At 40.2% G+C, this 20,930-nt stretch overlaps 1 protein-coding gene across 1 annotated transcript; it reads right to left on the bottom strand.

Annotated features, from left to right (window-relative positions):
• Positions 1-1,508: 1,508 nt before the first annotated feature.
• LOC139122380 (dorsal root ganglia homeobox protein-like) lies at positions 1,509-15,162 on the bottom strand. The gene is given in 8 exon segments (XM_070687765.1): positions 1,509-2,888; positions 3,697-3,779; positions 4,239-4,426; positions 4,429-4,569; positions 7,367-7,422; positions 7,425-7,467; positions 8,242-8,327; positions 14,845-15,162. Coding segments are annotated over 8 exon segments (918 nt in total). The 5' UTR covers positions 14,936-15,162; the 3' UTR covers positions 1,509-2,658.
• Positions 15,163-20,930: the final 5,768 nt, after the last annotated feature.

Here is a 20,930-nt window from a genome sequence, read left to right on the forward strand (position 1 = left end):
CCATTCTGGTGCCCGTATCGTCTTGTTTTGTTCCCATTTAAGGCAAAACAGTTGTGCTGTAAATTTAAACTCCAAAATCAAAACATCCTCCAACCCAACACGACTTAGCTAAGTATACAGTGAACGAACCTTGGCTCTAATGCAAATATGATCTTCAAGGCGACGACATCCTTTCGTTTATGACTGTTGGCGTTGGCATGTTTGAATTCATTCAGCACGGCTGAAGAAGACTGCAACATTCTACCCATGATTGAAGCCAGTGCTTACCTAAGGATGCCTTTGATGAAGAACAAATACGAACATACTCCCCAAGATAGTTTTGAATGGCAAGACAGCTATGTGTCTAGTGTTCAGCAGACTTCTCCGCTTATTAGATCTTCTCTACAACAATCAGCATGAGTGCCTGGGATCGTTAATCAACTTTGTTTCGGAACTGTCTACTTGATCTCAACCTCTGTACTTTGTGTCCAATCACTTTGATGAGTCAATGGACTGATTTTCAGGGCCGTAGCCTGACCAAATTGCCAGGGGTGGGGCTGGGGTTGTCAGAACCTAGCTAAACTAGGATTTTGGTAATTTACATAAATTTACATATTGACGGCGTGGACAATTTAGGGGGGCAGCTTAGTTTGTCTTTCTTGCCCTAGATCACAATACCAAGGTACAGGTCAAAATTTTTCACATTTAAAATGATACAGTCAAAATTTCTGTAAAAAGCAGCTTGGTATAACCTTAGTAATTGTTTGATATTTTGAATTTGTACACGCAATACCCCAATCCTACCAATTACGATTATAGAAGAAAACTCGTATCTAGATATGAAAGCTTACTGTAGTTTATTTGCTACCACTCGGATCTATGCTGTTGTACTTACGGCTTTTAGATAGTGCTTCGAATTTCAAGGATAGCAATAAATGTTTTAAGATAAGATATACTTTATTTATTGTCCATAAAACATGGAAATTTGTCTTTAAACATCAGGACCGCTGTAAAATCACCAAAATACGGACAACACCATACAAAACAACACAAGATAGCCAAACAACGAACAAGGCACAAGATTTAAAGTTCACTCATTTAAGCGAGAAAAATTGACATGCTAAACGTGAAGGGACAGCAGCTGCAACTTTTTGTTGATTTTTTTTCACTATTTTCGTTTTGTATGTCAACTGCAAGTTCTTGCTCTACTCTCCAAGGCAGCTGAAGCGCCCACTATTTAATAGCTTGTCAACAAAGCGTCTCGACGTGTAAAATGCACTGTTAAAGTTTAAATTTGAATTTCAGTCCGGACTGAAATTCACTTGTTAACGGTAATAATGCACTGTACGAGTGTACAGGCAGAGTTGACAAGCTAAATGCTGTGTATCCCAACATGCTTTGGGGAGTAGAACAAGAAAATGAAGTTCACATTCAGAACAAATATTATGAAAATTGTATCACAATTTAAAGCTCATTTAGTGTGGGGACATTTGAAAAAGTGCGCATGTGTGCCAGACAAATATTTTTTAAAAGATCATACTTTAATATTTTCGTGAAAAATACCATGTCATATCGTTACATCGGCTGATATACACCACTACATGAATATTCGTCGGTAGAATTATGATGATAGATTCTGCCAAGGAACAACATAGAATATTATGGCAATTTGCAATACGACACACTATGATCGCAACAAATGAAAGACATCAACAAAATATAAAGTTGAGAGTGTCTAGTGTAAACCAGCACACGATGAGGTTTTCTTGACAAACTTGAAGAAAACAGCTAGGAAAATTTCTTAATGATAAGCGACAAACTTTTGGATGTTTGTTCGTCGTGCAAAAAAAAATCAAAAACAGTGCACATAAAATAAAAATGACGACAGAAAACACAGCTTGTAGCCTACGTTATTTTTAAACCCCAAATTTTAATAGACGTTCGTAAATTCAGAAGTTTCTGTTTATTTACACTGTTTAATTAGATGACACAGGCCGAAAATATAAAATAGGCCCATTTTCGATGAGCGTCAGCGCTGACCGATCCAACTATTACAACAGTTATGTCAAAGGTCAAAAACTTTCTTTTGACTTGACGTATTCAGTTCATCCCCTGCCACCCCCTTAAATATTCCGTAAAAGATTATCTAAAGGTATCTGCGCACATTTGTAGCAAGTGCTAAAACTAACGACAAAAATAATTTAAGGAAAATGTGTTCTCAATTCACGTGGATATATTCGTTTCGGTGGGGAAAATTGGAATATGGGCACCGCAAGGGACACAGACAAAATAAATGAATATTGTGACTTTTATCGAAAAAGAAGATTTTCACTGCAAGATTTCATGATAACAGATTATTACCATACTCGTAACCTTAATCCCAGTGCTTTATTTAACATATTTTAATCCTCTTTGATATCATAAATTGTCGTAAATTGAGAAGAGTGAGGTGGTGAGAAGGGTTTATAAAGCAATGGACGCCTGATACACCTATGAACACCTATATTTAGAATTTAACGGCATTTTTGCCGACAGAGGGTGTGTGTCGTTTTCAATTTTTAATAAACAACTTGATTGACAACATTGTTTGTATTTATCGCGTTCGTGGGATCAGAGTTTTTATTCCTTTTTTAACAGAATCCAAAAACATTCCTCCACATTTTTGGTAAGAACAGCCCTCTAACATGATCCGCTCGGTTGGTGCAGTTTTGCCGAAGGACCCTGGTGATAAAATTTCGCCGTCTTTAAAATGTGTTCGGTGTGCTGCTTGGCCTTCATTCTCAGCTTGGCAACGCTGGAGTTGCGCTGCTCGGGGTCGAGGAAGGTAAGCGGCGAGGCGGCGGGATTCGCTGCGGTAGGCACGATCGTGCAGGTACAATCCGGTAGAAAGCACGTGTTTAGCCGTGGACCTGCAAAAATGATGGAAAGTTACATGGTAACAGAGTGAGCGCAGGATAAAATTAGAAATTCAAAGAAAAGTATGTCAAGATTGTGAGATAATAAGGCGTAATATCTATTTTACTTGTCGAAAAAATTGAAATGTGTTAAATATTCATTTGCCGCCGCAGCAAGTATCGTCTTCTGTTACACACAAAACTGACATTGCTCTTGCTCGCCATGATGAAACACTGAGTGCCCCTTTATGTATTAAGAGAGCTACTGATAACTTATATGTGATAACACTATTATCAGGATAATTATGAATAAAATAGGGAGAGGAAGTATGATTGTGTTTAATCAGTGCAATGCTTCGAGTTGTTGCATTAGATAACTGGTCGTTTTCTTCTGATAACGATTTTCAGTTTATCAAAATACATTCCGGGACGATGCGATAGCGGCTGAACTCTCCCAGCTATATTAGTAAAGTGGCCACTAGCAAAATTTATGGTTAACAATTTATTAAGTTAAAAATAGAGGGCAAAGAGGGTAAGAGTTGGTAAATTGGAGTCGTAATCAATATTCGTGGTCTTACTGGATTAAAGGAAGATTTTAAGAAGTTTTGTTTTATTTTTGTCATTTCTCATCAGAAATCGCTCGATCGATCAATATATTGATAATTCTTCGTGACATGAGTAATAGCCAATATAATTTAAGTTGAGTTAAGGATTGAGCGATTAATTGATTGATAGCTTGATTGATTAATTGATTGATTGATTGATTGATTGATTAGTCGGTTGGTCGATAGATACATTGATTGATTGGTGGGGGAATTGTTACCTGTGAAAGACGTTGACGGTTGTGATATCAGCTGGGTCGATTCATGACTGCTCATAATCGTCTGCGTTGGTCGAAAGCTTGAACTGAAAAAGATATAAAAAACATCTAAGATCTAGCATCGCCTTGTTCCTTATAGGTATAAGTTATTGGCTGAGTGCGCCAATTAAGAAAGATTGCGCCTCTTGGACAGATATTCGGACTCTCAAATTTGTACACTACTTTTCTGATCTAGCGATTTGTGAGCTTATTTTGGAGCTCTTGGAGTAAGTAAAGTTGTTACCGTGTATTGTGAAAAATGTAAAATTGATGTTTTTCAACAGAGTTAACACAGGGATGGCGGCCATTTTGAATCGCAAATATTGGTAAATTTAAGGTAACTGGTTTGTCTTGTACCAAAATTTTCACGGTGACCTTACTTTTTGGTATTGATTTTGAAAGAGGATGACTGAATGTTTTTTGAGGAAAGTTTGAGCAAGAGTTCAAATCTTTTTACTTCCCAGGCGCTTAATAAAGAGCAAACTGTGATAAAATTGCTTGGATACCTCGTTTGACTCACAACATCCACCGGGGAAGGCGATCGATGTGTACCTGCGCTGCTAGAGGTGGTGTTGGTGGCGGTCGGGATAGGTGATTTGGGTGGAGTCGTCACAGGTGACCGGCTGACCACAGATATATCACTCGACATAGACTTTGGCGACGCCGGAGGGCTCGTCGGCTCGCTCATCACGGGCTGCTGTCACGTGACTCCTCCGGTTTGTTGTCTTTGCTGCCCGGGTCGCTCTCTGTGTTGTCGTCCGTTTTGTTCTCCGTTTGGTTGTCGTGCTTCATTCGTTCCATCTTTCGCCATTTTGCTCGTCGATTTTGAAACCAGACCTATAATATCAAAAAGTCAACATTTTATCATTCTAGCTCTCTAACACAATGACGCGGACCGCCCCTTTGCTCGCACAGAGTTATAAATTTGACGTAAAGCACGAACAGCACCCATCACTTTCTGACGTTGAATCCCACGCGACTCTTGTCTCACTGCGCTGCAACATTCAGTGATAAACACGGTGTAGTTATGACACGATAACGTCGCTGAAAAAATATTTACACGGTAAAAACTATCATACATATATTTTAAGCGTTTAATCAAATAGCACTTGCTTCTTTCTGGCGGTATTTTGATAAGAATATGGAATCCTTTAATTTACCCCATCGCGAAGGATTTCAAGACAAATTTATTGTCTCTTACTTCCCTGCTGTTTATAATAAATAAAAAACGAAAAAGAATCGGCCGCAGATATCAAAGGAAAACAAAATGGCGGACGCGGCAACGTTGACTCGAACAGACGATGTGATCTGTATTTTGGCGGGTCAACCTTTCCAATTACTAGAGCGTCAGTGTTTAGTGTTACTGTCTTATGGCAACACTTTTAACCCAGCGTAGTGTCATCAATCTCCTTCTTTATCGTGTCCGAGTGAAAACATGCATGAGTTTAAATAATTAATCATACCAAATCCCTTCTAAATGGAAATTGTAAGTGCCAAATGCGATAATGATCAATATTTAATTAACCAAGGGTAATGCAATTGGAGATTTTGTCTATTACCGTGGTGTTAGATTGATGTGTCTTCAAAGTGATGCAACGTCCGGGCACCAACTGCTCCTCATTTCCCAACGACTGAGAGTATTAGGAGGGGAAAAACGTACCTACTCCCCCCCCCTCCCCTCTCCATGAAGAATAGCGATATAAATTTTTCCGGAGAATTTCTGACGCAACAGAGAATAGACACGTTCCCTGTCTCATGTGCGGCAGTGTATACGTGTCTAATGTTGAAATCAGCCATCACAACAATGCAGGCGAGTTTCAGAAACGATTCATGTACGCTGCGAAGAACAGGCTTATTGTGAGTGTTGTGCAAAATATCAAATGTGAAATGTGAAATTGCAATAAATCAATGACTCGCGTATAGTGTAAAAAATGGGGTTCGCTTTGCCGACATACTACATCGGTCGATAGGGTGGAAGGATGTCCAAAATGGGATGAGACCGTTTCGTCTAAAACCAGTACCGTCTGTCTATTTTCATCGAAATCGCGCAACACTTCAGTCGCGAGCTTCACACAGAAAGGTCAGACACTACGAATAATTGATAGTATCAACCAATCAGATTCCGCCCCTGGCGATATCAATATTAGCACTGCAAGCAGGTCATTTGAATATCTGACGACAATTTGTGTTCATAGTTTAGACGATAATATTTTCGGAAAACTGGCCTCTGATTAAAATTCTACCGAAGTTTTGCATAGACTAATGATGACATCGGGCGTGACTGCGTTCAGGTATTTGTCCGGTCTTGGCGGGAAGACAATCACATATAAGATACTTTAATCACGATGGAACAAGTCTCTTTGTATGGGAATGAAGATTGCTTTGGCCCAGAATACTAAAGCTAGTGTTTTAGTGTTACGGCGGCTTTGAGAGAATTAGCCTTCCCGCTTAATCTCGGCAGTTTGGAGTGTGCCGTATCCGGACAATGAGATTAATGCATATATTTATGACATTAACGGGATTACGGCTAATCCGACGGACGATGAATCAAATTTTACTGGTTTTAAAGTCGAGATAGAAATCTGAAACCATGCGATTCCCGCGCTGATGAAGTCATCAGGCGACCACTGGCACTGTAACGACGATGCTGAAACTCGGTTTCAATCGAGTGACTGACTTAATCTTATGGACGGCCATGTTTATTCGATCACACAAACTCAATTACACAATCTGCATTGTGCACCTGTGACTGACAAGCGGACATTACAGAACCCCCAATTTCTTGTTGTTTTTCTCATCTCTCGATGTTTTGCCGTTCTGCGCGGTGACGAAAAATCTAGCTGGGGGCAATATTTGGACGATCAGTACACCATATTGTTTCATCTATTTTTGCGACTCGATGGACAATTTTAAATTGGTGCAGTTTCCAAGCTTGTATGCTATGTAGGTACATAAAGCTGCGATTGAGTCAAGTTTCGCAGATTTTAGTCACGGTCCTGAGATTTCAAAGCATTTGTGAGTACCTATCATACACAGTGTGTTAACGTACATCTACATTCTGTCGCTGTCGTGAACACCAAATTGACTTTTTTTTACTTCAACTTAGGGACAATAAAGTGACACCTCTTGCTCAGTATGGAAAGCAATTTACACAGCGAATCCACCCAACGTATTAGCTGACATCTCAAACGGGCGAGCAAATCTCGCGAGATTAGGTCTTTCGGGTCAGATTAGAAAGCCACGGAGCCAAAAGATATCCCTCTGTATTCGGGGGAATAAAATATTATGAACTATCCATGCTATAATAATCGGATTTAATGCACGGCCATAATTTTTTCAGCAAATATTAAGCAACAGATGAGTTGATTAATTATTCAAGACAAAAATCACGTCAGTCACGCCATGGAACATCCTCTAATACAACACACTTTGTGATTGGCTAATTATTGACAAAGGGTGGCACGTATGACTTTATGTACCAATCAGGAGGAAGGTTGTCAGTAAGTGAAGGAGATAATTAGATAATAGAACAACTTCCGCGTTTGAAAAATGCATTCTCCCGCCGGCGGGCGGTAAGTGAGGTTGCATACCCGGAGGACTGCGCAGAAAGGCGTAAAATTTGATCTACACCGACCTGAACTCTGGCTTCCGTAAGATTTATCTTCATCGCCAAATCTTCCCGAGTAAAACATCTGGATAGTGCGTCTTAGCGAAGGCGGTCTCCAGTTCTTCCAGCTGTAATGCAACAAAGCCACGTTTTCAATGAGATCTCACGTTTTACTGATTTCATCACCCCGAGAATTGTCCGTGATATCTCGAGAGAAAGAGACTGACAACATGTATTTTATTGACTGGAAATGAAACTTTTGCACAAAGAGGGGAAATGATCGCGATGTGTGTACGTACGAATGTGTACAACGTTTTCAGAATCAAGTCTTAAAGGCAATAAGGTCGCGACAAATCGTTATAACCAAATCGACCCTACCTATTTTCGAAGTTGTGTAAAAAGCAGTATATAGATGGTAAACGCGACAAAGCCAGTAAATTTAAAATATCTAATAATTTTATTTAGCTGAAAGTGACTTGAAATATTGGCTTAAATATGCATCAAACTTAGGTACATTATACCAGACAGTGGGGTACAGTCTTCAAAGCAGTGAAAACGAAAGCAAACTTAAGAAGACACGCCCTTCAACGAGTATTCATAAATAGGTATATCAGCTGTTACAACTTTAATCCCTGTAATGTGTGTCGCTCGATTTTCCTTACTTGTCAAAGAATTTCCTTTTAAAAGGATTTTCCTTTAAAAAGCATGCAAGCCATCGCTGACATCATTTAGGGATGAACCAAATGTTTACCCGGTGGGAATTGTTTTCATATTTATTTGAACAGATAGTGTGGAGGGCCCGGTCGGCGTGGCGCGGCCAACACGGGCGGTTTGCTGACAGCGTGGCGGACGTACACAAGCCACTCTTCTGTGGCAACTTCAAGTTCAGATCACGTGCTCACCTGCTGTAAAGTGAAGGTAGTCCGGTTCCTCCGCTGCTTACGGCGAGCAAATCCGTCGTCGAAATCGGGCGGATAATGGATTCCATCTGAAAAAGACAGCGAGACGTGCGGTCGTAAAGGGGCATTATTTCGCTGATAGATTTCCTTTCCGTCATCGATAGTGACAGAATGTCAAACAGTTCAACATCCAGATATATTTGCACGTGTCACTATCGCACACGCACACACAGTTTAAGCCTCTTCGCGGGCAGCGCAGCACAGAAATTACCCCGGGTAAAATATGTTTTTCTTGCATGATCAAAACCAATCAAGGTTTAATATTTCGCAAGAAATTTAAAACTTCATAATTTGGATAAAAAGTACAATGTGAATGACGTTAGTGTTTGACCTTTTCAATCCACTGCGGAATTTCATCAGAGCAGCTTTATTCAACTTTTGAGAAAAACGATCATGTCTTGGCATTGAATAAAAGGAAAAATAGTAATAAAATACAATGTGACCCATGGAAACAATGGCTGTAACTTCTATAAAACATGTTATGCATAACGATCTCGCTGACTTTTGTAGAAAAACGAAATGTCGCTCGTGTTACAAAATGACAAATTATTTTGGACTGCTTAATTCATGTCCGGACTAAAACTCTGTGTGTCAACCATAACATTACACATCAGACAGGCTATTTGAACGCGTTGAACACTACGCGCCTTGACATGAGTCTGAGAGTAGAACAAGAAACTGTTTCCGTAAACATAAAAGTACCGAAAAAACAATTCAAAGTATATGTCTGATGAAGCGTCCAGCTCAAAAATATTTTTAAAACTATACAAAGTCGTCTGAAAACACCAACAGATAATCTTCTTTTGTGCACTATTTAACATTTCCGAGACAATATGCTTCCTACTGGTGATAAATCATGATAGAATCACTTTAGAAATTAGGAGAAAACCGCCAGTCAGATTCGCGTTCGTGTCTCAGTGCTTTCGCTGTCATGTTTTTGTTTTGCTGACGTCATCATACGTGTACCAGCCGAAGTAGCCAGATACGATCTGGGCTGGTGGGTGATATAAGCGGCCCTTGTGGGCGATATGAACGGCCCTTGCCAACGTCATGATGGAAAATATTATTCTCAATCTGGAGTCACCCAAACTGCAACCTGTTACCAAGTCATATATGTCAGAACTATCGTTGACTGGGAAGAAAAACAGGTCCTAACTTCCTTTTAGTAATAGTCCTTGTGTCCGATCTTAGGGTGCCTTTCATACTAAATACAAAACAAAGTACCCCTTAAGATTGTGCTGAATTGCACTACATGAACTGAGTAGTTTTGCCAAACTATCAACAGCCCGGGCCCTCACAGCAGATAAAACATATAACGGGAAGTCAGAATTAGTTTTGACAGATTTATCAAGATGAATAGAAAACTCATCAAGAAACATATGTGAGAGGTGTGAGTCAGTGAGAGAGACGAGGGGAGAATTTTTTATGAAGAAACAGACGAATCAGCCGTGAATGAACTGTGTTGTTGCATGCATGTGTGAATGAATGAACACAGGAGTGGATGATGGGATGGAGGGTAAGGGGAGTAAGGGATGAGGAGGGATTGATAAATTCATGGATGGATGGACGGATGGTCATGTATGACAGTAGGGCCAGTGCATGTATGAATTGATATTGTGAAAGGGAACTATCAATAAATGATGGATGGATGGATGGATGGATGGATGGATGGATGGATTGGATGGAGGGAGGGAGGGAGGGAGGGACAGAACCAAATGCATCTATGATTTGTAGACAAATACCTTGGTTGAGGAGAGAGGTCAATGACAAAATTCAAGAATGATTAGACAGACAGATGGACGGGCAGACAGACAGACAGATAAACTGAAAAACAGACATACAGAGATAGACAGATTGTTTATTTGTGAGTTGGTAAGTAGATTGACAGACTTATAGGCTGAAATATTGGTTGTTGATCGGTGAGTTGCTTAAAGTATGTCAGTAGGTAGATAGAGCGACAGACAGATACACAAAGAGACAGATAGACATAAACGCAGACAGACACAGACACAACTCAGTTATTAAGTAAACGCATACATGTTAAACAAGCAGATAGGAAAGCAATCATGGCGTGGTAGGAAGGTAAGTAGGAAGGTGGGTAGGGAGAGATAAATAGAGAGACATACAGATTGATTTAGTTATTTTAGACATGGACAGACATACTATAGATAGATAGATAGATAGATAGATAGATAGATAGATAGATAGATAGATAGAGAGAGAGAGAGAGAGATAGATAGAGAGATAGATAGAGAGATAGATAGATAGAGATAGGAGAGAGAGATAGGGGAGAGAGAGAGAGAGAGAGAGAGAGAGAGAGAGAGAGAGAGAGAGAGAGAGAGAGAGTAGCGTAGCAAATAGGATAACGATTCTACAATAAACTCGATAATCCTAAGCCAGGTGATTCAAAAGAATATATCATGCCTTTATTAAAACTTATCCCTGAATTACCGCTTCAATCGCATTGAAACCCCGCAATAGCAGGTGACTTATATCAGAAAATGGCGGGATAGACAGAATTTGTGGCGATCAGCCAAATCTGCATGCGACCTACAGGTACAATAATTCCATTTTTAAAACTAACATATGGCCTGCTTCTTTTTTATGGTTCGTTTGATTTCCGATCCATATTTGCAGACGACACATAGTTGATTGCACACTATACTCTTCCGGGGCATTTTTTTTTATTTTAAAGTTTTCGGAAATTTATGAGTTCAATGGCAAGGGTGCGTGAGGAATTATGGATTCCACAAGATTTCCGGGTGATGACCACGTCACATCTCGGTCTGCTTTGCCTACAGCAATTTAGCTACTGTTAAAAGTTGACAACTGGGGAGTTTGAAATTTTGTAGAACCACACACGCGCCTGTTGATACTTGCATTCGGTCGTTATGTATGTTAATTCACACTTTCCAATAAACAAACACAAAGACGCGGAAACACCGAGGTAGGAACATCAAACTCGGAAACAACATAAACGTGTGGTTCAATTTAGTGCAAAGCAAGTTCCCGGGGGAAGGGTGTTTCAATTCTCCTATTTTAAAGTAAGCGGACGAACGTCTTCTTTTACATTTGGCCTACACCTTGATACTTGACGATTTAATACCTGTGATTTTCTTTCGTTCAGAATTACTCGGATCTTTACAAATATGAATAAAGATTCTCTCAAACTCAAGGCGGGGAAAAGATTACTTCACTCGTGATTTAATGTTCAATGAATTCAAAATATGTCTAATTGTCGTAAATGATGACGTCAAATTCTGAAAACATGAATCCAAACAAATGTGATACAGACAAAGTTGTTTCTGATGTCGCATAGAGTGGTGAAATGAGATATGTAAGAACATCTTTACACGCCAAGTATTCGAGTTGCTACGACTTTCGGCGAAGACCGTCAACTACGTCTACAAACCCTTTCTCCGCTGTTTACGTCTTTCATTTCCGAACTTCAACCTACCCGAAATTTAATTACTTAACACGGCGGCAAAACAATAGTGATATTGTTAACCCTTTCCTCTCAGCCCACCACGATAAGTCATTTGCGATGTATTTGGCGAGCGTTTGCCATACAGGTGAACGTGTGAACAAGACATAGGGAACTGCTCACCAGGAACGGTTCACGTCTGAAATACTGTATTTTCAAGCACTATAATGTCTTGATTACGTCTCCCCTTTGTGTTCCCTAATAATTTCGTTTACGGCGAATATATCGTAAGCATGTTGGGTCCCACGAAGAGCGTAGTTCTTTCGCCAGCTCTCAGGTTTCCAATGTCGATTTACCGCGACAATCTCTCCTGGAGCGTCCGTCTCTATAATTAAATTAGTCGAGAGCATGGAACTGCGGTATTCCGGTGTGGATGTCGCCGATACGGGCATTAGTTTACCGTCATCACCACTGAAATGATGTGGAGGAAAAAACGAAACGCGTGCCGTCTATGCAACCCAAACCCCTCAGCGGAGAGACCAGGCTGCACACAGATTAACCACGGCTACTCCAAAAACCCCGAGTGGCTTGAAGATAACCCAGCCATACCGCCGATAATCCTTCAGCGGTCTTTCAAGCGCCGATCACGCTCAATTTTGTTGACTGGGTGGGCGAGTGTGTATATATATTTTTGAGCAAGCACGAGTTTACCTACTCGAGAAAAGCCCACAACGATCGCGCCCAATTATCACTTTCCGAAGGCAAGTCGGTTTTTTGTTCAACCGGGTGAACTTGCATTGCATTGTTCGACTCACGTTTCGCGTCGAGCATCAGAAGCCGAGATCGCGGCGAAACACACAAAGCCAACAAACGACGTGGAAAGGCGTTGAAAGAAAAAGTAAAAAAAAAAACAAGATGTAAAAAAAACTGCCTCGATCCCTTTAGATGTAAAGCACGCAGTATTTTTTTAAAAGATAAAATCTTTGAGTTCAATTTGTTTTGTTCGTCGAAACCGCTCGTCAAACAAAAACCTGCACTGCTCAATGTCTGCGTGAACAGGGTGAGATATGTCTCAAGTGAGGTAAGATAGTACGGCCAATTTTATGCTGTATGGATCGTGTATAGGCCCTCTCAAGAATTACACTCCAGCTCCCTCACAGATCAAGTTTTTTTGTTAGGTTATGACAAATTATATGATGTGTCTTTATCATGAACTCGCTCTCCATGCTCCATGGAGTGAATACTCTTGGCTTCTCCCTCACTTGTAATTGATTTTTACATTATACGTGAACTTGAAATGGTCTGAATGTGCAAAATATAATTTCACCTCCAATTTACTGCGATCATTATCTTATTTCCCCTTCATCTTATCAATTAACAGATAGCCGGCAAAACAACACGCCAAATGGGTGAAAGGACAGATCGTAAGTGTTTAAAGATGCGACGTAATACGGTCGTATAACGGAGAAAACATCACATACATGGTTCTCAACAAATTGTGAATCCTCTCACGAAATACTTCGGAAATTTATCTGAAAGAAATCGTGTTTCTCACAATTGACCACACGCTTTACCCGAAATGAGTTTTTAACATATTTGGTGATATAGCTTTGTTAAAAACTCTGATCTTTTTTTACAGACAATCCTGGATGGTTTAGGTTGGAACGGGGTATATTATTATCAACAATACAGTCTAGACGTGTTCAACAAAAGCTATTGAAAACTTCTGATTTTTTATTGACGAGGTTTTTTGTACGAAGCGTGTACGAGGCAGATTGCTACGTGTGGAGTGCTTCATGCATCGCCTGTGTCTACACTCTCATTTTCATGTTGTACATTGTAGTGAGTGGAAGCCCCGCTTGTGTTTTAGAATTTGTCGACTCTCTCTGACGTATGGGTGTTTGGAACTGGATATTATGCCCTCTCTGTTATTCTCGGGTCTGTTTGCTTGACAAGAAAATAACAAACGACGACTACGAACAGTATAAATCGGAGTGGTAATGAAAGTCTTTGAAATGCACTTCCGAATAAAACTTCTTTATGAAAAAAAAAACAGTGCAGTTCCTTGCAGCAAAGCTCCCGTTAAGAAACAAGCCTACTTCAATTGTCATTTATATCGAAAATTCGTATATCATTCAATGAAGTCATCTTTGATAAGAGAGAATTACCTATACATATTTTCTGGTACGCGAACAGGTACATTGCAAACCCAATACACAGCACTGTGGTGATATGCGACATGTTCCAGTGAATCTAATCAACGCATGACCCAATTCGCTTGAGAACGCGCAAAAAGTTCTGACAAGCAACTCGACGAGAAAGTTGTCGTGAATTAACAAACCTAAACATGAAAATAGAAGCAATGTCCCCCCACTTCAGTGCGTTTGGTATCAAAATAGATCTATATTATGAGAGCACACACATACACACACACACACACACACACACACACACACACACACACACACACACACACACACACATATATATATATATATATATATATATATATATATATAAACTACATAATTATTGTCATATGACAGGTTTATATAATATATGAATATATGATATACACGTCTGTTCATATAATATATATATATTATATATAATTATATATATAATATATATATATATATATATATATATCTATATATATATATATATATATATATATATATATATATATATATATATAACTATGTGTATCACATATTATCAGGGAATGTTCGAACTCACAAATAAACCTGAAGATGACTTGTTTGTTTGGCACATCAGGTTTATCACCACATTAAGCGGACGTGTTCCATGAAAATGCTATGAAAGTGTTTTTGATGTCACTGATGTGACATTTTATTTCTTACCAGTAGGAATAATTCTTATCAAAAATCTCAACAACTAAAAACCTCATGCCTCGAAGAACGCCTTGTAGTATCATAGATGTGATTTTGCTTGGATATGGTCAGACAGGGTGTAATAGTAAGGAGTGCGAACCTCTTTACAGAGGCGTTATCTTTTCAACACCCTCCTCCTCTTGCCCCTCATACTATAAGCCTGTCAAACTGTGGGTATTACGGTGGTGACAAAGTGAATTTCTCTTTAGAGAACAAGAAAAAACTCACATGTTAATGGCGGGCAGCCAGCCATAAGGGCTTCCATATCGACATGTGGATGGGTCTGGTACGGTGACGTACAGTGATAACAGTACATCATTGTGAACGGTGAAACGTGGTGGTCCGACAACGCTTCGGGGCGACAAAAAACAAGATGAACCGGAAAGATCGCGGGTTTATCTCGCACTAGGACAACGCCAAGTTGACTACCAGACCGTGCACAGGCGGTGATCTTGAGTCGCGGAATCCACCAGGCTTTTCTCGCTGTTCTGACCGAGTCCCGGAGAGAGCACGTGGCGTCTGCCAAGTTGACGAAGACCTCAAAGTGCGAACGTCACGGAGAAGGATAAAATTCCCTGTGGCAGAGTGCAGTGTTCGGCGGCCGAATCAGGAGGAGCGACGCAAACAACTTCACCTGATGCAAGTCTGGTGTGGAATAGAAAGAAAACACGCAAAGATGAACTCAAAATTTCCCATAAGTCAGATATAAACGCATCGTATCGAGCACTCGTGTCCCTACTGAATTTCACCAACGGTAGAATTTACATGTACTGTGCGGTTCTTGATCAAATGAATTATGAGAGGGCGTCCAAAAACAATTTAAATCTCTCAAAAGGAGCATTAATATACCGCCGCTTGAGAATAAGCAATATAATTAAGTGTCATTAGTATAATATTATGCGCATCCCCAGTCAATAAATTAATACGTATAATGGGTGTTTTCAGAAGGTTTCATGGCAGGACATCTCATGTTATGTCATGACGGGTTAAACATCAGTTAACCTACAATTCCGGCGAAGGTGTCAGTCGTTTGTTTCTCAGAGTCCCGCAGAGTGAGTTTTTGCTATAACGGAGTCTACACCAGAAAACTTTCTCTATCTTTTTCGATGAAGAGCGATGTCATTTACTTTCTCTCTCTTTTTTTAACTTAAAATTTCATAGCTGCTTACAGCGCGAAATCGTGCAAATCGATTCGGAAGACAGTCTGTCATTACGACATAGGGGTAATAGTCGGTAGATGATGAACTCGTTAAGGCCACCTAAAAATTGGCCGTTGAATGTCGTCCAAAGCGGGTTCATATAGATTTTCTTGTAGACAGAGAAGTTCCCACAATCCGCGAATTTTAGAATTTCAATCGCAAAACACTAAAGCTTGAATGGGAAATCAAGTCGCATCTCTTATGCTACAACCAGATAACGACATTGTAAAACTTTGATGCCTGAAATAGCTAAAATATTTAGAGCTGGCGTTTTAATATTTAAACTTGACATTAGACATTATAGAAGGGCTGAACGATATTACGGCTTTTTAGCCGAAACATTAGCGAGGGGAAATTATGTCTGGGGAAAAGAGGGAATGAATTCGGTTTGTTGTGCTTATCTTGCTGGAGAATCTCGTTGATTCTCGTCTCGATTGGTATGTGAATTTATGATGAGCACATACACTCACTCTCTCTCTAAATGAGCTAGTGAATAGTGGCATTCGTTTTGAAAGGGATTGTTGAGCGGTATAAGCATCGGCCAACTGGAACCGTCAGCGCGCCAACTCAAGCAGAAACCGTTTTTCACAATTACGAAACCCGGGCAGTCATGTCGCAGCGAGCAACGGTGTCCTCACCCAGGGAGTCCCTGTATTAATTACTAATGAAACTTAATACAATTTTCAGCCATGCGAAGCAGCGTGTTATTATAGAGCCTTGCCGTCTAGAAATTAGCCACAGGTAGGCGTTCCCAAGACGACCAGAGCCCGAATACCCAAGGAACTCTTCTGGTGTGTGCCACGTCCTCGCAGAGACGCGTTTGCATGAAAAGAAACAGCGAGGTAGCCTGCCCGCAAGAGTAACCTCACGAGCCATGAATGAAAACAAAGAAATGGAAATCCTTTACAAGTGGACAAACATTTTCTGGTTCCTCAATCAAGAGCGCGCTTCTTTGTCATTCAGTTATTAAAATCGTAATTTCGTTTATCTGAGCAGTAAACAATGCGTTTTCAATTATCGGAATGAGTAAACTAAGCTATTTACCTTCGTCATAGAAATGTAAACAAATGAATTACGAATGTCAAATTGTTATTAATACTGATAACAAGACACGAAAATTATAATTTTCCTTTTTGTTAAACTTTCATAGGGGGTGCTATTTTGTCGACCCACCGTGACATATGTAACTGGCAGAGGACGCGTGTTTCCTCTATCGATCTACTGGCAATCGTGCTTTGTTAACTGTTTTTGGATCCAAACCAAAATAAAGGTATGAGTTAATTTCAATAGCAACCCAGAATTCGGGAATTATACATAGTGTACACTGCACTATTGTTGCTCAAACAATGATTCGCAATCAGCCGCTCAGGCATAATTGTGAAACTTTTCCGAACGGAGACAGGAAACATTAATCATACTCATAAAAACCATAAATGAAATGAGACATGGGTCGCGAACAATTTGTATGTAAGTTTCTTCTGATGTGGTAGTTGAATTGTTCGAAACCGTGACAGTAACTACATATAGCGCGACAAGTCAGAGCGATGGCTCTTTCGATGAACTGCTCAGATGTAAATATACCACAATCCCACCTTTGAAAAAACAAGTTTTGTAAACAAGGTTCATATCAAACTATTCAAAATGCAGTAACGTCAGGTCTGTTTATTTTGTCGTTTGTTGTTTATTTTATGAAACTGAGTTATGCCTCATCACTCGAATTATCTTACAACTAAATCATCAACATTCTTTTTTTTTCTAACATCTCAAAATCATGACACGATTTCACAGCTAAACTCGTACCGATTAATCCATACTGCGAAAGCGGATCTTTTGGAATCATAATAAGCCTTCAAGGCACACTGACAATGTTTAGAGTTTTTTTCTGCAGAATGAGATAATCTCTCGGTTTTTTTAAAGAACTCTGCGATTGGAGTCGTGTCTTGTAACAACGCATGATACCATGCACAGCGTGTGACCTTTTTGCCCACGGTGTTTTGAGCTTCGCTCACCGGCCCTGGTTCGCCGTGTACCCGTGTAAATGCGGATTACCTCACGTCGGTCTGCCGAAAATGGAAGTGCAGGGTTTATGCACATGGCGCCCTGACAGCGCTGTTGTCGTTCTCTCTGCTCGACCTTTCCGCTCTAATCCGTGGAGTACCTAAAACAGATTCAGGTCGAAGAGCATGCATCTTACCCGGCTCCGCTCGGCTGCATTACAGCACTGCATCCCCCCGTGCATACCGTCAGATCGGATCGGATATCTCGCGGTGTTTGAAAACTCACCCACCTTTTTGGGCTAGAATTTTTTGGAGAATATTTATCAGATAGCGGTTTTTGACGTCATCGCAACAAAAATAGCGCAAGTTCGGGTTAGACAAGCAACCAAAAGTCGCTTTCAAATTGAAAAGGAATTCAGAGCATCAGTATGAACAAAAAGGTAAAATAACTCGAGACATATAAGGTATTTATAACACTAAAATATGTTTTAAAGAGAAAGAAACAGAAGGAACGACCGGCGAAATAATTGATGAATGTAAAAACAAAATAATTCGAAAATTTAGGGTTTGTTGATGTCAGCGTAATGACGTCTTTTCCCTCGACAACAGCTCATTAAAATATTGTTGGGATACTTTCGTTTCGTATATTTTAACGCAACCTCTCTAAAATAAAACAAATAGGTTATGCCTGCATTATCGAAATCAAAGTATCGATCTATCGAGATAGTTGCATCTCTTTCGTTCATGATACAGACGTTTTTTTTGGACAGAGACAGTTCACATGGTTCGCGACGGTGTGATGCAGTTACAGCGGGATTTGTTGTCCTAATGTCTACGGTATTGGTCGCGGAGTTCACTCTCCCGGGCAAAACATAAAAAGATGAAAAAATCTTATAAATTCCTGACTTTCAGACGCTAGAATAATATCTAAACATGCAAATTCGACCATCCAACGGCAAGATGTGATATTTCTCATTTCAGATAAATCACTCAAAACGACATGAAACGCTTAACGCAGAGAGAACTGTGCAGGGCTTGACAAGGTAAGATATTTTCACACAGTTCTTAATTGAAATAATGACAATGACCTAGACTCTGTTAAATGTAATTCGTTCATTTCAACTCGGGCGCGAGATTTTATGAAATAAAATATCATACTCACAGCGCTATTCCAAAACAGCCTCCCAATCGTTATTTCACTCTCGGTAATCCACGAACACTGATATATAAAATCCTTACTTCTAAAAAGTGCGATCTGGTTTCTTTTCACAAATTTTTTCCACCACAACGAATAGCCGCTCAACGCTTCCTCATGATGAAGGGTTTTCCCTTTTTTTACCCTCACTCTCCAACGGTTTTGCTTCTTTTTTTGTGGAGTTGTGAAGTATTAAGCGGCCATAGGGGTTTCTATATAGCATGTAGGCTCAGGCAAGAGTCGTATTCATCGGGCCGCGCACTCAGACACGTTCATACCCAATCGCAGAGAAGCTCATGCCCGACAGAAGTTGGGACCCATCGGTGATCCGGTACAAAACTCAAATCGCGGCGAGTACAGCCAAGTCAATTACCACGAGCGCGTAATTATATTACGCCATCATAAATATTTCATTACTCGTCAGCGAGCATGAAAGTGTATAGAGGGGTCGCCCCTCTACAAAGGCCCCTCGCCGGTAGCAAAATACGATACGCCCTCAGAATATCTCAATTCTTAATGACAGGCGAACTTCCACATAATCGCATTAGGTTCCAGCGAGCACTTCAGAAAAGTAATGAGTTTGCGCGAATTGTAAAAATTGATTTAATTCCGGAATGGTGGGTTCTCTGTGCCGCACTGCTATCATTTCCCCCATTGTTCGCGCGCGAGATAATCGCCGGCGCTATTAGAAAAGTCAACGCGACTTTTCCTCGATGGAGGGTTGCCAATTCCACCCTGATTGTGGTAGAGAGTTTATACTAACATAATTGTCTGTCTAATTTCCACGGAAAATGATCCAAGTCTCATTAATTTTCCAAGTGATGACTCGATCATGTCACCGCCTATGCCATTAATGGGACTAATATTGCCCGTTGGAACATAAATATCTCGCTAGGGGGCGCTAGCCCGTCTCATTTGTCTGCAATGGAGAGTTCGCAAAAGCATGCACTGAACACGGACATTTTGACTTATATTTAATCAAAAACCAATGTGATAAAGCCAGTGGGTTATAATGATGATAATCACTCGGGCTCAGCAAGCAGGAAACACAAAATAACCGAGCGATCAGATGAACAAATAAAGTGATAGATCATAGAGGCCGTCCGTTGAAGCGAACTCGAATTTCTCCCAACAAGCTTAGCTACGTCATGATGAACAAGCCCAACGACTGACTTGAGTCGTCGTGACTGATAAACGGCCCTTCATTTCTCCGTCAAAATGATAGCTCTACGTACAGGTATTGGGGTGACTCTCTCTCTCTCTCTCTCTCTCTCTCCTCTCTCCCTCTCTCTCTCTCTCTCTCTCTCTCTCTCTCTCTCTCTCTCTCTCTCTCTCTCTCTCTCATAAGTGATTATCCATATTTTCCCCAAATTTCGCTGTCGATGAGTAACACGACGTTAAACTTTAAAAAGTCTGTAAAATCAGATGGATAGTTTCTTGATCGATTTGGATTTTTCCTCTCACCTAAATTCGCCCGTTATTCATCTTAAACAAGGTGACGTCGAACTTTCGAGTCATACCAAATGTTTTTGTGTCAGCTCTACGTATACCTAGGTTAGCGATGAGAATCCGAACGACATTAATTGAGAGTTATCCAGGTCAATGTGAACACTAGAAAGAAATATGCACTCGAACTTAAGTAGCGATCGAAAGAGTCAATTCTTTTCAATATGCACTGACTCCGTTTCGAAAATGATGACACTGAACATGATGATCGACATTTCGGACTGTCGACTGGGGTAGTATGCGCCTCAAAAGTGAAAGACTTAAACTTTTTCTCACTTTCCTCAGTGAAACTTTCAACCATTCTCTTACCAAATCAACAATACAAATCAGGGGTCACCGTGCAAAGTTAGTCACTAGAGAAACAAATAACCTAACATTTACCGATATTTGAAATTCAAAATGACCGTCACTCCTATG

Source organism: Ptychodera flava, chromosome 22 (assembly GCF_041260155.1).
Source record: "Ptychodera flava strain L36383 chromosome 22, AS_Pfla_20210202, whole genome shotgun sequence".
Taxonomy (NCBI): domain Eukaryota; kingdom Metazoa; phylum Hemichordata; class Enteropneusta; family Ptychoderidae; genus Ptychodera; species Ptychodera flava.